An 18,052-nucleotide genomic window follows, 5' to 3' on the forward strand; every position below is an offset into this window, starting at 1 on the left:
AACAAATATTTTTCAGCTGTTTCAGGCCTGGTTAGTGGCCTAAATTGCCTCTTGTGAAAGAGTATGGTGTGTATGTGTGCACCTATGGGCGCGATGGAAGAGGGCTAGCTAATCTTAAGACTTTTTTTGGGGGGAAAGAGAGAGTTGGAGAGGAGGTAACAGCGCTTGATATGAAAAATTCCAGAGGTGCTCTTCATCCTGACTTCACAATGATGTTGAACACACCTATCTGAGAAGAGCAGGGAAGTTATTTCATATGTGAAAATAAGAAATCATAGGTGACTTCTACCTTCAGGAGCAAGACTTTTCTATTTCTCAATGTCAAAACAAGTATTAAGCTTCTAATAGAGATAAATATTTTTCTTATGATGCATCTCTTGCCTAAGAGACCTATTTCTTAGATTTATTTAAGAGCTGAAAGGGATCTTAGAAATGATCTAGTTCAAATGCCATCATTTTGCAGAAAATAATAAAAAAGACGTGAAAGGATGTGATAAAGGTTTTGCAGATGCTAGCAAAGCCCAAACTAGAACCCAGGTCTTCTAAATCCTGGTCCTCTATGGGCCATTTCCACTACACCAACTTGACTCTATTTAACAAAACGGACTGCCATCAAATATAGCTTACCCTGTGAAGACCACACCACACACACTTTTTGATAAATATTAATTGAATGACTACTCCAAGTAAGTCACTAAGCCATGTACTATGAATAATTCAAAGGTTAATTCACTATTATCCTTAAGGATGCTGCAATAAAATTCAAAACGTGGGGGAGGAGAGGACTGCAAAAATGCAGAGGAGGCAAATTTCACGAAAAAATTGGAAAAGAGCATTAGAAAGGGCTAGTTTTAGAATTAATATGAAACCTCCTTGAGATTTAGGATAGAATGTCTCTCTCAAGTGTTATGTAAATTGTGTTCCCTAACTCATTCACAGTGCCAGATCATTCTCTTATAGAGCTTTATATAAATATGAATATAATTTAGAAGATTAAAATAAACTTGTTAGGCATCTTCAATCTGAAGACTGTTGCCACTTGCATGACAGAAACTAACATTTATTTGCTTCAGATGAATGCATCCTCTCTCATCAGTGACCCTGTTCATGACTCAGACATGCAGATATAAGGAGAAGAGCCTGAAGTCAGTGGCTACACACAGATGATTTGGAAAGAATATCCTTTTGAATTTAAATCAAGTTGGGGATACTGGTTTGGGAATATTTCACCAGCTGTTTAGGAAATCCTGGACTCTCGTGTTGTCTACATTGACAATTTAGCATGCTTACAAAGAAACTAAGGGTTAAATAAGTTCCTTTTCAGTGAAGTTCCTTTAAAATTCATATCTATGCTACTCTTACATGTATACGTATATATATGAATAGTTGGTAGGGAGAGTTGGTAACTTTCATTGAACATATTTAGCTGTATTTTTTCAACCAAAATGTAAATCTGTAATGTATTCTAATGTAACTCAATTAGAGCTACTAACACCATCTGTATATATATTTTCAGTTCAGCTGTCAAAAATACACAAATATACCCTAGTAATACAATATTCAATAGCCATGTGATATCCCAATTGTATGATATTTCATTTAACATTTTTCTATATTGAAATGCATCAATTTTCATGTTCTTCCTTTTAGAATTAGTATTTTACTATATTTTAATACGTAAGTCTTTGCCCAATCTCTGATATTTTTTTCCTGGTATAGATGACTGAAGTAAAATCACTGTAATAAAGTATATAACATTTTAAAATAAAAGTTTTAAAATAAAACCAGATATATGTATATTATTTAAAAAGTCAAATAGTATAAGACTTCTAATAAAACTCCTAGCACTCTCCAGATTCTCTCTGTCCTGTGTCCCTCTCTTTGTTTCTTTTGCTGTTAATCTTCAAATATTGTTCCTCCTTGATTAAATTTTAGACATTATCTATTGATCCTACCATGAAAAAAATAATCACATTTCTTTTCTTTTTTCTTTTTGAGAAATCTACCTTTTATTTAAACAATTCCCAGCCAAGCTCAAAGCAATCCCACTTTGTAAGTAATTTACATGGACAATTTAGACAGAGGTAGGGGGTACCTGAATTGTAAGGAAAATGATCTTATCTCTCTCTTTTTAAAAAATTCTTTATTGTTTAAAGTATTACATAAGTCTCCTTTTCCCCCCAGCTGCCTCCACCCCCTACATTTCTTACATGACCAAAATACATTTTTTCCTTCACTTCCTTGCATTGATGACATTTTTGCTTTAAATCAATATTTGATATTTGTATTTTATGCTATATAAATATTTTTTAGGCCACGTAGAGAACTATTACATTTCCTTTCTTACACATTAATTTTTTTTATTATAGCTAATAACTACATCATTTTATCCATGTTTAGTGTGGTTCTTTTAAAATGTGGGCCCCAAATTCTTGGAAACTCTTCCCATTTGATAGGTGAGATCTACAACCTTCCCCTTGAATTGACAGGAGACCGTGGAAGTGACTGGGACTTGGGAGGCTAATTCTAAGACATGGTGCAGCTGGAACACTTGCATTTGGAGTTCTCATCAGACAGGTAAACAGTTGGACTACTCTGCTGCTGCCGGGCTGTGAGAAGGCCAAACTAAATGGAGGGGCCATGTGTGAGCACTCTGGTTGGTCAGCAGCCTGGTTTCTTGACAGCCCAGTCCAGGTGCCAGGTGAGAGTGGAGCCTCCAAACAATCCCAGGCCCCAGCATTACTGAGTCACTTCTAGCCACTGGGTCTTTCCAGCGGAGGCCCCAGAAATCACAGAGCAGTCACCTCCTCAGTGCACTGTCCAAATTCCTGATCCAGAGAATCCATGAACACAATAAAATGATTATTTGAAGTAGCTAGGTTTTGGGGCAAATTTTGTGTTTGCAGTAAAAGTAACAGGAACCCTTACTTTTCTGTGCCTATCATTATTTGTCCCTAAATTCTCTATATGGTTGAGGACATTAGGCAATCATCAGTCCCATTTTTCCCTTAGAGATAGTTCTCCTGGAGGTCTCTGTCTTCTTGTTCCAATGCAGACTGGATGCACAGCCATCAGCCCAAGACTTGCTTGGATTAGAAACAGTGTAGCATGTACTCTAAGGACATGGGCCCTGGAGCTAGGCTACATGGGCTTGAATCCTGGCTCCACCATGTGCTACCTGTGTGACTGTGCACAGGGTAGTTAATCCCTCTGTGCCTCTGATTTCTCATTAGAACAGTTTTTGGCACATGGTAAGTGCTCTTATTATTGGCAACACTGTTGGCTTATTATTCTTCCCTTCATTTTGTCCTAGGATTTCCCACTGCCTCACACCTATGTCTGATCCCCTACTTCCTAAAGTCCATGACTTTCTTTTTCTTGGTTACTTCTTGCCTTGATAGAAATACCTCACCTACTCCCTGAAAAAAGATGCTTGGAAGGTAAGTTTTTTTGAGATCTTGCTTATCTGTTTTAAATTGTCTTTATTTAATGTCACATTGGCAACATGACTGGCATAAAATTCTAAGTTGGAAATAATTTTCTCTTTGAATACTGAAGTAAACTCCATTGTCTTGAAGCTTTCAGTGTCTCCACGGCCATTCGGATTATCATTATTATTTTTTAAAAAGTGCCCTGAGTGGGGATCAAACCCATAACCTTGGTGTATTGGAACAATGCTCTAACCAACTGATTCTTGATCATTTGCAGGTAGGATTTTCTTTTTCTTTCTGTAAGTATTAGGATATCTTCTTTATCCCCATTGTTTCAAAATCTGATAATGATATGATTTGGCATGGGTCTTTTAAAATTCATTATTTAGGGCACCAGTTCAATTTGGAGACTGAGGGCCTTCAATTTTTAGAAATTTTCTTTTCTTTTAAAAAATTCATTGTTAATTTTTTTTTGTCTGCATTTTCAGTATTCTCTTTTTGGGATTCATAATACATAGAGAATCTTTTAAATTGGTCCTCCAATTTTCTTAACTTTTCTATTTTCTATTATCTTTTCATTCAAATTTCTGGGAGATTTTCTCATTTATATTTTCTATTTAAAAATATTCTGCTTTATATTTTTTATTTTATAATTCTGATTTCTCATTCTTGGATTGTCATTTTTAAAATATATAACCTGCTCTTATTTTATGGATTTAATATCTCCTGAGTATACTGATTACAGTACTTCTGAAAATGTCATTTTTTTACAGTCTCTTTTCTTCTAAGTTCCCTCTTTTTATCAGTTTGTTTTTGATTCATTCTTTTCTTTTATTAATGTTAGTTCATGTCTTTTATTAACCCATATACAATTACTTGTCTTCTGATTTGTTGAAGTAATAGATCAGACAACATTTGCCACAATACCATCTGTCAAAGTGACTGGCCATAAAAACTCCAGCAACACATTCATCTGAAGGCCATTCCTGTGAGGGCGACTGATTTTGCCATTCTCATCCACTTTGTAGTATTTCAGGACAGCCAGCTTAACCTTCTTTCTCTTATGCTTATTCTTCTTGGGAGTGGTGTAAGACTTCTCCCTTTTCTTAGCACCACCACGAAGTCTCAACACAAGATGAAGAGTGGACTCCTTTTGAATGTCATAGTCATAGACAAAGTATGTCCATCTGCCAGTTGCTTGCCAACAAAGATCAGTCTTTGCTGATCAGGCGGAGTTCCTTCCTTATCCTGGATCTAGGCCAGGGGTGGGTAACCCTTGGCACGCGTGCCAAACATGGCACGCCAGTAACTTTTGCTGGCACCCGAAACCCTCTCTTATAATCTTCCATTTACAATTATTTTCTTAATATCGACTTTTTTATTTTTCAGATAAATTCAATGTAGGTGCATCTTAGATAAATAAATAATTTTACATAACAAGTTATCTTAAAGACCATAGACATGGATTGACGAGAGAGGGGAAGAGCAATTTCTATGCCTCTGCCTTAACTCTCCCTGCCTTCCTAGATCTGACCAGTGTTTTGGTTTCATCCACATACGCTTGTGAATCTTTGTTCTCAGTGATGAATTTTGTTAAGTTTTGTAATAGGAGTAGCCTGATGGATGAAAGTAGTAGCTCGTGCATATTTCTGAAGGTCATGAAATATAAACCTGATGTAAAATCTCTGTCATCAGTGATGCAGCAGCAAAAGTCCCACTGATAATATCAAATGGAGTCATAAAGTTTTCTGTCAGATTACCAGTGTACATGTATACATTAAAAAATAAATGTATTTTTCATCATCATATACTGTGTTTTTGTCGCTCGAATGAATTTTATTATTTCTTCAAGGTTCTTCACATTTGTACACCTTAAGAGATATCAAGTAGGCGTAACATGTTCTCAAAAAATTAGGGTTGGCACGCAGAAGAATTTTGAGTCAGAGATTTTGCTGGTTTTGGCACACACTCACAAAAAGGTTGCCCACCCCTGATCTAGGCCTTTACATTTTTTTATTGTATCCAAGGGTTCAACTTTGAGAGAGATGGTCTTCCCTGTAAGGACGTTCATGAAAATCTGCCATTCCACCTCAGATGACGGATCGGAAAGGAAGAGCCTTGCCTCATTCTTTTACGGCAGAGGTTTTACTCAAATGCCCAGTGGTCCTCTAGTACCTATGGTGCTGCACTTGGATACTTTGGGGCTTGTCAACTGGTGGGCCTCCCTGTTGGAGGGCTGCAAGGACATGGCGTGTTTACTGGGGGGCCTCCATCATTCACATCTGCAGGTCTTATTGCCTGAGCTTGACAGTTTCCCCAGAAAGGAATCCTATTGTTTCCTACCTGGTGAATAAGGGATTTTAAGACGGCTGATAGCATTTTGAGAGCCAATAGGGGAGGAGGGGGAGGAGAGCAAACATCTTATCTTTCTGAATGCACGTATCACTTAGGAACTCTCTGCTTTAAGCATGGTAGCTACCCCCTCAGCTGTGCCTGGTTCCTTCCCTGTGTCATTCTCAGGTTAACCCAATCAATCAGAACCATGAAGCTACATAAATTCCATGAAGCTTTAGGTAAAAGAGCAATGACTTTTGAACCAGGGTTTCTGGATTAAACAAAAACCAAAAAAGTTTCCTTTCGTCACCCACAACTTCCCCGCCCCCAAAGTGGGAAAATTAGCCAGCTTAAGCCCCTTTACCCTTCCCACTTAACCATGCTCCCCCCCCCCCTATGATAATGCCTGAGAACTTGAATATTCAGGGTCCAAGTTTGTTTTAAAATAACCCAATGAGCTGACAGACGGACCTCCTGGAATTCTGCAGCTTGTGCTAGAGTTTGCAGATGGAAAATTGCTGTCAGTTAAAGGGTAGTGCTATTACCATAGCCCGATTTTTGAAAGCCTTTAGGAAAAAAAAAATCATCTGAGTTAATTAGTATTCACCATACACACTAGTTTTATGTTGCAGTATTCTAAAAACTCAGATAATAACAAACATAGTATTGCAGTTTCTAACTTGTAAGTAACATTTTACCTCTTAAAATGTAGATTACAAAGTAAGAATTTTACCTGTTATATGAATAAGTTCTTATATGGCTGATCTATATGGCTGATGTCTTAGATCAGTGGTTCTCAACCTGTGGGTCGAGACCCTTTGGGGGGTCGAACGACCCTTTTACAGGGGTCGCCTAAGACCATCGGAAAACACATATATAATTACATATTGTTTTTGTGATTAATCACTATGCTTTAATTATGTTTAATTTGTAACAATGAAATTGGGGGTCACCACAACATGAGGAACTATATTAAATGGTCGCGGCATTAGGAAGGTTGAGAACCACTGTCTTAGATTATCATAAAATATGAATTATGTTCTAAAATCAGCTAATTCTATTGGAACCTAATATAGGAGTACTTTCATTTACCTCAACAATCTGTTTAATCCACAAATCTCTTCCAAGAATCTCCTGATGTAAGACTACAGGAGCTGAGTTCAGATTAAATGTCGTGGAGTCACTGGTCTTTTCTTTAATAAAAGGCTGGAGATCAGAATTTATCTAGAAGTAGTGAAAAGAGTTAAATGAGTGAAATGCATATATATTGGTATGTCTTAGTCATATACAGAAAGTACTAGGTAATATAGTGAAAAATAAAGTTTAAGAAATGCAGGTTTTAGGTGTACTTTAATAAGCCAAAAACCAGTTTATATGATTAACAATAATCTTTAAAATAATTTTTCCTTAACATATCCCTTTTTTATTTAGCATAAACCTTTACTTTACTTTAAGTTCAAGGTCAGGATTTACAAAAACACTTAATAAATATAATTGCTTAATAAACTAACCTAAGATTTAATAAAATATGTAAAAAATTATCTGGACATATTACATTTATACTAATATTAGTGGCCCGGTGCAAAGGAAATTAATTAGAAGAAATATTTTAATATCACTATTCGCCCTTTCTCTATAATAGAAGTGTCAACCAAATTCACGATCGACAATGACAGGTCGAAACACACGCGTGCAATTGGCGCCAGTGAGAGCTTTGTATGTATTGCACATGCGTGAGTCAACTTAGTCTTTTATATATATAGAGAATAAACTTGCTTAATTAGACCTGCTTTCTGATGTAGCTAAACTTTTTCCAGCCCAATGAAGCACCCCAACTTCTCTTTCAGGTAATTGTTAGCAACACAGCAGTAAATATCAACATGAAGCAGATTATTATTGTAGATCACACAGGGAGAACAAAGGGTAAATATTTAACTGCAGCAGTGCTTGACTATATTCTGCGCAGTGACAAAACCTGAAGTCATTTTCAGGGTCCACCATTTCTTACTTCTTTTCAGTTGGGTCAAGTTTCTTGACTTACTAAATCTCTGTTTTCTGGCTAATGAAAAGAAAATAGGATTCCACCAAGTCTCCTAACTACCTGCTCCAGGACTTCTGTGAGGATCAAATGAGATGAGGCATGGGAAAACGCTTCACAGACATTTGGTTAAAGTGTGAAATGTTTGCACCTGGCTATAAAGCAAGTCGTGTTCCTGGGCTGAAGAAACTGCAAGGAAGCTAGTCGTGGCTAGGGAGAGGAAGCCGGGCATTGCTACGTGATGTAGCTGGGCTGTGGGCCACATTTTGCACCATGGGGTCTCGGCAGTGTTGGCTGCGATTTGGTGGGCTGTTGCTCTGGGGTGGTGGCAGGGCCTGTGTCCCGCTTGGGGGAAGCCAAGTGTTGCTTTGTGGGCGCCAGGTCCGTGGTGCCAGTGCGCATCAGGGCAGCTCCTGTGTTGAGCGTCTGCTCCCTGGTGGTCAGCGCATGTCATAGCGACCAATTGGAGGGTCGGACATTTAGCATATTAGCCTTTTACATATATAGGTATTTTTCCCTTCTTATAAGCTATTTAAGTAACATTTAAGGTATAAATATATTAAATACAATTTTACAATTATATATCCATAGAGGAAACAATGCAACAGCTAATCTTAGGACATTTTATATTTTACTATGCCCATTCAAAAGAATCAGTTATTAGAAGTAAAGCTTTTAATTTTATTCAGTATATTTCCAAATTTCATTAATTTTCCATAATTTGTTTTACATAAGGAACTAGAAGGGAACTGTAACAAAAATGAAAATATTCTATTCTATAAATAGCAACATTAAATGTAATTTAATAATTGCAAGAGTTCTTTCAAGAACCCTTTCAGGTGGTAAGAAAAGACAAATATCACAAATATGGTTAAAGTAAGCTGCAGCTTTCTGTCAAAATTACACAGTATTCACCAATCACACTGTTTATATAACAATCACTGTCTATGACTGATAGGTTTTAAACACACAATAAACATTTTTTGAGAAAAAGCTTACCAAATGGCCAAAAAGTTCTGATGTATCATTTTAGCTCTGTAAGCACCGAGAAGGAGAAAGGGTGTGCAAATACCTTATGACTCATGGCCATGTGCTTCCCATACTGAAATGCCATATCCTGAACCTCAGCATCATGCTTTGCTAATTCCATTGCAGCTTGGCAGCTCTTTGCTAATAAGGCACCATGGGAGAGAAAAGTCTGTTCCTTCCAAGTCGATATTCCAATGTCATTTGTGATAGGATCTTCCTAAAAAATGCAACAAAAACCAAGACAAAAAGGTGTTGAGAGTAACTGAATTGTTTCAGTTTTTAAAGAATAAAAGTTAAGATATAAACTATTCAAAATACTCATGCTATTGCCACAAGACAGAACTAAGAGATGCTGAACCTACCTAAAGAGAGCTAAGGGGGCGAGAACTGCCTTTTAAAAAAATAAAGGGCCCATATTCTTTATTTTTATTTTTTAACTGATTTCAGAGAGGAAGGAAGAGGGAGAGAGGGATAGAAACAGTAATGGTGAGAGAGAATCCCTGATCAGCTGCCTCCTGCACGCCCCGCAGTCCAGGACCCTTCCAATGCTCTATCCACGAAACCAAACTGACTAGGATGAGAACTGCCCTTTTTAGGGTAAGGGGGGGGGAAATGAAAAAAAAATGATGAAGCAAATTTTATCTTTAGATAAGGGACTTCTGTTAAAATATATTTTCAGAATAAAGCAAAATTAGATAATTGGACCTCTAACTCCCTTCTATATTCAAATCAGTTCTTAAGTGCTAATATTCTAAAATACAAGAATCCTATTTCCTTTAACTTATATGAAAATGTCAAAGGCATAAGAAAGGAACTACAATCTTTTGTAAACAGTTAAATAGAGAAATCAGAGAGGAGGCAACCCATCATAATTTACTAGTGTAATTAGATTATTCATCACACTTTATTCCCATAAGAAGAAACAACAGAATAGAGGATATAACTGCAGTTTAATTTCATCCTTTTTAAATTATGAAAATCATTACAGTATCTGTGAGTATACAAACACTTACTGACTCTAGACCAGTGATATCCAATAAAAATATAATGTAAGCCACATGTGCAATTTAAAATTTGCTAGGAGCTACATTAAACAAGTGAAAAAAGAGGTGAAATTAATCTTAATCCCATATTTTATTTATCCCAATATCAAAAATACTATTTCTATATATACGCAATATAAAATTATAAATGAAATAATTACATTTTTAATACTAAGTTTTCAAAACTAGTGTGTATTTTATACTTACAGCACATCACTAGCCACATTTCAAGTACTTAACAGGTAGAGGAGCTAGTGGCTAGCCAGCCGTGGGCAAACTACGGCCCGCGGGCTGGAACCTGCCCGTTTGAAATGAATAAAACTAAAAAAAAAAAAAAGACCGTACCCTTTTATGTAATGATGTTTACTTTGAATTTATATTAGTTCACACAAACACTCCCTCCATGCTTTTGTTCCGGCCCTCCGGTCCAGTTTTAGAACCCATTGTGGCCCTCGAGTCAAAAAGTTTGCCCACCCCTGGTAGCCTATTGGACAGCTCTGCTCTGCCCAGTGAGCTCTCTGAGGACAAGAATGGTGAAGTAAATATATAAAACAATGTTTACTGTATGGTGTTTCTTTGAAACCTTTAACTAGAATTAATGGACAAGGATTAATTAACTGAAACATTTTACTTCTGGCCACCCATACCATAATCCTCCTTTCACCATTATTTGAGGACAAAATAAAAAATAATGAATAAACTTTAAAAGGAACCATTAACGCCCAGCCAGCGTGGCTCAGTGATTGAGCCTCAACCCATGAACCAAGAGGTCCTTGGTTTGATTACCGGTCAGGGCACATGCCCAGGTTGTGGGCTCGACCCCCCAGTAGTGGTTGTACAGGAGGCAGCCAATCGATGGTTCTCTCTCATCATTTATGTTTCTATCTCTTTCTCCCTCTCCCTTCCTCTCTGAAATCAATAAAAACATATATTAAAAATTTAATAAAAAATTTAAGCTAAGTGAAAGGAGCCAGCCACAGGAAACCACATATTGTACATTCCATTTATTTGAATTGTAGATTAGTGGTTGCCTAGGCTGGTGTGGGAACTAAAAATGGCCATGAAGGACCTTAGGGGGCATGTTTGACAATGTCCTAAAACTGATAATTATACAACTCAATAAAGTAACTAAAAATCATTAAATTTTATGGTTAAAATGGGTTAATTTTATGATGTCAAATATATCTCAATAAAGTTGTTTAAAAAGAAAAAAGGTAATGAGTATAATTTTACATTTTTTGGCTTCAAGTGTTTAACATTTAAAAAATTTATGCAGCTCTTAATGAACTTTTTGTGGTTTGTATACTACCCAACTTTAATCATACAACAAACATTTATTTAGGTTCTATTATAGGTCAGGTTCTCTGTGAAGCAATATAGATACGACGATTTTAAATAGACTGTCCTCAAGAAGCTCACAGTTCAGAAATGGCTTGTATATATCCCTATACCTTTGTATATATGCAGATATAAATATATTGATAAATCAATATAGTTCCGTGGTAGGCAGACAGGCATGAGCAGAGCAAGGACAATGGGCCAGGTACAGAAGGTCACCAGGGCAGAAAGCCTCGGGTGCCTAGCAACAGGCAAAAATGGGAAAACCAGGACCACGCCCCCAGGGTCATCTTTTGTTTCCTAACATATTGCTGGTCATTTGGTTCAGACCTAGACCCCCTGACCTTTCATATCGTGGGTCATGCAGTTTGGACCCGCCCCTGACCTCTCCCCCTGCCCCCGCATGTCACTAGTCTTGTGGCAGACCCCCTTTGAGGAGGAACAAGGGGCCGAAGAGTGGCCTCATGCCACTCTCATGTGGGCCCCTAGCATAACCACTCTGAAGCATTAACCCCTAGGGATAATATCTAGGTTTCAGTTGTATTTCAGCTCCAGGCCCAGAAAAGCAGCAAAACAGGGCAAGCGATGCCATGTCTGACATAAGGACCAGCTGAGATGACTAATGACCTGTCCTAGTGCCAACCAATCAGTGGAGACCATGTCCTGGAAAGCTGATGAATTGTCCATTGAGATCTTCCCCTGAAACACTCGCCTTTTGAGTAGATAAAAGCCTTTAAGAGGAAGAACCCTATGTGGCTAGTATGGAACACACACATGCCTTTCATCACCATTTCCCCTAAGAACCTTTTCCTTGCCTCTCTCTTTCTCCTAAGCTCCAAGGGCCCTTCTTTTGCCTCTGTAACTTGTTTCCTGAGCCCATTTTTTTTCCTATGGCTCACTTCTTCTACCTCTGTGACTTTCTAAATAAACTATTTTTTTTTTTTATAGTTTGAGTCTTGGCTCTCAATTCTCTCTTAGCCAGAACTCAAATGCAGTTGCTGAACCAAGTTCCAATCTCCAGTAACATTCTGGTGCCATTTTGCTGCCAACAGTTCTATTTCAGAATTATTCTTACAGAATATCCAATGATCAAAGATTAGTTTTGTTCATTATATTTTTCTTATTATAATGAAGACATTTTATTATTCATCATTTCTACATTTTCAATTATGCAATACACGATCATTGAAAAAAACTTAGAAAATCCAGATAACAAAGAAACAATTAGTTTATAGTCTCTTGAAATCTGCTACCATAAGTTAATCAGACAATAAATCAATAATTCTGTTTCTAAGTTAATCAGAGATTTTATTCCCTGAACATGAAATTATTACTTATTATGAACTTGGTTAAAAATGTAACAGTCCCTCCATTCATTTTCAATTGTAAAATACCAAGAAACTGGTTTGATAACCACATCCAAATCAGTATTTTCAGACAGAAGATATATAGAATTGGTATGAAATGAATGAATGCAGTCAGGGTAAATGAGATTTAGATATACTCACAGCATCAACTTATATATGTGCACTTTTTACTGAAGATTTATTATTTATTAAAGGAAGATACATTCAGTGAATATTTATTTTTGATGGAATTCTTTTTTTTTCCAGAAAGGTAAATGTATGCCAACATACCTATCAAATGACTATCAGATAGAAGTACATTAATTTAAAAAATATAGGTCTCTTATTCACTGTCACATGATCTTTTTGCTCAAATAAAGCTAGTTCAAAAACACACAGGAAAAAAAACCTGAAGCTTGCAAGACAATGTTTGCCGGAGACAGTGGTACTGGGGGTTTTGCTCACATATAAGATGCTGTTCTGCTACTGAGATGTCTGGGGGATGTGTACTTTGAGTTGCTTTTTAAACAGTAGTAGTACATTTGTACATACCTATTTACATGACAACAAAGTGTGTTTATAAAAGTGGCTGCTTGGGATTAAAGGTCTAGTTCAGCGGTTCTCAACCTGTGGGTCTCGACCTCTTTGGGGGTTGAACGATCCTTTCACAGGGGTCGCCTAAGACCATTGGAAAACACATATATAATTACATATTGTTTTGTGATTAATCACTATGCTTTAATTATGTTCAATTTGTAACAATGAAAATACATCCTGCATATCAGATATTTACATTTCGATTCATAACAGTAGCAAAATTACAGTTATGAAGTAGCAATGAAAATAATTTTATGGTTGGGGGTCACCACAACATGAGGAACTGTATTAAAGGGTCGCGGCATTAGGAAGGTTGAGAACCACTGGTCTAGTTCATGGTCACAGAAAAAAAGGCAAAATAGCCCTAGCTGGTTTGGCTCAGTGGATAGAGCGTCGGCCTGTGGACTGAAGGGTCCCAGGTTTGACTCTGATCAAGGGCACATGCCTGGGTTTCGGGCTTGATCTTCAGTAGGGGGCGTGCAGGAGGCAGTCAATCAATGATTCTCTCTCATCATTGATGTTTCTATCTCTCTCTCCCTCTCCCTTCCTCTCTGAAATCAATCTATCTTCTATATATATAAAAGGCTAAGTGACTGACCGTCCATCCATCTGACCAACCACCCGGCCGGTACATATGACAGGCACTGGCAATTTAAAAATAATTGTTGATTTGCACATTTATGATACATATAAAGCTCTTGCTGGCACCAATTGCATGTGTGTTTTAATTTTATAACACTATATTATTTTGACATGTAATTTTTTGCAGTAACGTAATTACCGCATGAATCTTTCTTCTAATTAATTTCCTTTCAATGTGCACGAGTCCGTGCACTGGGCCACTAGTAAAAATATATTTTAAAAAAAAGCAAACGAATTGACCCAGGAAAATGTCAAAGTCCCAATTAGAATCTGCCAAGCCAAACTTCTACCTTTCACATTCTCAGAAAAGAAGAGTTCAGAAAACTAAGGCACTAACTACCTGTTGAATTAAAAGTACTTTAAAGAAAGTATGCAAATATTTCCTGTTCTCATGCTTTCTACATTGGATTCATACTTTGAGCCACTATATTTATAAATACAGCAAAAATTTGAGTTTGATAAGAGACTAGATCTCTTTAATGCCACATTAAACCATTAAAAAAATTTTTTTGGAATTGATTTCAGAGAGAAGGGAGAGAAATAGAAACATCCATGATGAGAGTCATTGATCAGCTGCCTCCTGGACGGCCCCCACTGGGGATTGAGTCTGTAACTGGACATGTGCCCTGGCCAGGAATAGAACTGTGACCTCCTTTTGAGATCACAGCTGAGATGACTAATGACCTGCCCTAGCACCAACCGATCAGTGGAGACCATGTCCTGAAAAGCTTATGAATATTCCATTGAGATCCTCCTCTGAAATACCCGCCCTTTGAGAGTAGATAAAAGCTTTCAAAAGGAAGAACCATATGTGGCTAGTTCATGGGCTGATGCTCAACCACTGAGTCACACTGGCTGGGCACATTAAACCATTTTAAATGTTTGATTTGAATTGCCCCTTTCAGCTATTTTGAGAAGCTAAACAAATGCCATAAAAGTTTATTAGCCTTGTTAAAAAAAAAAAGTAAAGTTCAAGAAATTTTCAATAAAGACCTTGTAAATTTAGGGATAAGAAGAAAGCAATGGGGAGAATAGAGTCTAATATTTCCTGGGAGCTAACTATGTAATGGTACTTTCATACTCATTATTATATTAGCTCTCAAAAAATTCAATTATTATTATTCCCATTTAATAAGTAAGGAGATTTATAGACTGTAGTTTGACCAAGATTGGACATTAGTAAGTGGCAGAGATGGGTCTCAGATATATAGCAACTGGATTCTGCTTTGTTTAACACATAATAGAAATACATGCAAAATATCTTTTACAGTTTGAAAAGAAGATTGTACTTAGGATTAATGATATGTTTCATCTATGTATCCAAAAGCATTTTAGCCCAGCTGGCGTGGCTCAGTGGTTGAGCGTCAACCCATGCACCAAAAGATCGCAGGCTCAATTCCCGATCAGGGCACATAACTGGGTTTCAGGCTCAAGTCCCAGTAGGGGGAGTACAGGAGGCAGCCAATAGATGTCTCTCACGGATGTTTCTATCTCTCTCCCTCTTCTTTCCTCTTGCTCTGAAATACTTTGTTTAAAAAATATATTTTAGCCCTAGCTGGTTTGGCTCAGTGGATAGAGCATCAGCCTGCAGACTGAAGGGTCCCAGGTTCAATTCCGGTCAAGGGCACATGCCTGGGTTTCGGGCTTGATCTCCAGTAGGGGACGTGTAGGAAGCAGCCAATCAATGATTCTCTTTCATCATTGATGTTTCTCTCTTTCCCTCTCCCTTCCTCTCTGAATCAATACAGATATATTTGAAAAAAAAAACACAAGTATTTTAAACCTGTAAACCCAGTCTTTAATAATATCCCTTAGAGAGATTCAAAAGTCTAGAGCAGGGGTCCTCAAACTTTTTAAACAGGGGGCCAGTTCACTGTCCCTCAGACCGTTGGAGGGCCGGACTATAGTTTAAAAAAAAACTATGAACAAATTCCTATGCACACTGCACATATTTATTTTGAAGTAAAAAAACAAAACGGGAACAAATACAATATTTGTATTTGCATGTGGCCCGCGGGCCGTAGTTTGAGGACCCCTGGTCTAGAGTATGTAAGTAACAAGATTACAATGGCAGATATCATAAGTATTTTTTTTTAGGAATCCTAAGGAAGGGAAAAAAGAATGAAGTGATTTGCTCTGATTTATAATTCAATCACATTGGAGATAGTAAAGTAGGTATCTGGAAACTTCACATCCATGTAAATCAGGGGCAAGAAACTGATAAGATTTGATAAATTTACATAACTAAGTTCTGTTTTTAAAAGTGTTTCTATACAATAAATACAGCTACTAAAATTTTGTTCACAAATTAGAGAGAAGGGTTTACAAGGAATTTAAAAATCAGGAATTCTCTCGAACAAGACTGTCAAACTACAGTGGGAAGACCGGGGAGGGTTGGGGTGCAGGAGGGGGGGTGGTAAGAGATCAACCGAAGGACTTGTATACATGCATATAAGCATAACCAATGGACATAAGACACTGGGGAGTAGGGGAGGCCAGGGGATTGTCAAGGGCGGGGAAAAAAAAGGGAGACATATGCAATACTCTTTGTAATACTTTAAGCAATAAAAAATAAATAAATAGAACAATGGCAAAGGAAATAGAAAAAAAAGTCAAATAAAATAAAATATAATAAATTTTCACCCTAATCGGTTTGGCTCAGTGGATAAAGTGTCGGCCTGCAGACTGAAGGGTCCCAGGTTCGATTCCGGTCAAGGGCATGTACCTTGGTTGTGGGCACATCCCCAGTGGGGAGTGTGCAGGAGGCAGCTGAATTGATGTTTCTCTCTCATCGATGCTTCTAACTCTTTATCCCTCTCCCTTCCTCTCTGTAAAAAATCAATAAAATATATTTAAAAATAAAAAAAAATCAGGAATTCTTTGGTCTAGTGCCAGCCACGCCCTTCCTGCCCTACCCACTCAGCAGTTCTTGCTGAGATGTGTGGCAATAACCATGCTGAAGAGTGGTCATGATGAATGGAAGACTATTTTACAGCATAAATCCTTCAGCAGTGGTATCCGTGGGATGGGGGAAGCTTCTAACAGCTAGAGGGCAGCAGATAGTCTTCAGATGGGTTGCACAGAAGTAGGAGGGAACACTAATTCTTTGAGATGAACAAACTGAACAGCACCAAGAAGGAACCTGGCTTGCTTTGAAATGCTGTGTATGCTGGTGCTTGACATACTATGTAAAAGTAGATGCAGTTCAATAGATTTTGTGTGCGTGTGCGTGTATGTGTGTGTGCGTGTGTGTGTGTATGCATACTACATGACAGGCACTGTGGATATGTCTAGGAGCAATGCCTAATTACATCTTATAATTAGGCATTAATTAGGTATTACTCCATGACCTTTAGTAGAAGTTCAGAAGGGGAGAAACAATAAAGTTAGAAAGTAGTTTGGTATGTGAAAGAAGAGCTTTGCTTACAGCACAGAGAAGGGAGTGAATAGTTCTACCAAGGAAAGGTTTAAGAAGGCTGGGAATGGGGTGGGTAGCTGAATAATAAACTGAAATTAGCCAGAAATGTAAGGTAGGGGATGACTTTGGGGCTGCTCACATGACATGATAGCTGGCAAGTGATCCAATAGAGTGAAAGCATATCCCAAAAGGAGGCTTCACAAGCTTTTATAAACTGATCTTGGAAATGACACACCACCATTTCTGCTGTATGCTATTGATCACACAGACTGGCCCTGCACAATGTGGGAAGGGACCACACAAGGAATACTAGGCAGTGGGGCTCATTGAGGGCCATTTTGGATGCTGGCTACTACAGATGATTAGAGCACTGAGTCTATAGATCCGAACAGTTTAGTCTCTTAAAACATTCTGCAAGTAGTTTTATAGAAAGGTTCTTCTGATATACACAAGAGACTGTCTTGCCACTAAACAGAACTATTGTTTTACTTGTGAATTTAACAGGTAAAAAGTGGCATTTCACTTAAATATGGGAAGTCATTTCATTTACTAGCCATTTGTATTTCCTCCATTTGTTAAAGATTACTGAGTATCTTCTATGTACAAGACATTGTTCTAGGTGCGCATGCCAGTGAGCAAAACCAGAGTCCTCGAACTCATAGTTCTTACAGTCTGGGTAGGGAAACTAGACAATCAGATACCCTCACAAACAGATACACACCTACAAACTGAGATACTTCCGATGGGGGAAATGAACCTGAGTGAGGCTCGGGTTTTTGGGGATGGTTTCCCTGAGGAAGGGACACTCGAGCTAAATAAGAGATTTGTCATAAAGA

At 37.6% G+C, this 18,052-nt stretch overlaps 1 protein-coding gene and 1 pseudogene across 3 annotated transcripts in view; both read right to left on the bottom strand.

Annotated features, from left to right (window-relative positions):
- PDSS2 (decaprenyl diphosphate synthase subunit 2) overlaps window positions 1-18,052 on the bottom strand; it is a 202,257-nt gene that overhangs the window by 33,041 nt on the left and 151,164 nt on the right. For all 3 annotated transcript variants that reach the window (XM_014463680.2, XM_006098018.3, XM_023761774.1), the window contains 2 exons: window positions 8,876-9,049; window positions 6,858-6,989 (listed from right to left, as the gene is read on the bottom strand). In XM_014463680.2, the coding sequence (XP_014319166.1) occupies window positions 6,858-6,989; window positions 8,876-9,049 (306 nt within the window). The remainder of the gene's footprint in view (window positions 1-6,857; window positions 6,990-8,875; window positions 9,050-18,052) is intronic.
- LOC102433489 lies at window positions 4,270-5,679 on the bottom strand (annotated as a pseudogene).

The sequence above is a fragment of the Myotis lucifugus genome, unplaced genomic scaffold (assembly GCF_000147115.1).
Source record: "Myotis lucifugus unplaced genomic scaffold, Myoluc2.0 scaffold_216, whole genome shotgun sequence".
In the NCBI taxonomy this organism is placed as follows: domain Eukaryota; kingdom Metazoa; phylum Chordata; class Mammalia; order Chiroptera; family Vespertilionidae; genus Myotis; species Myotis lucifugus.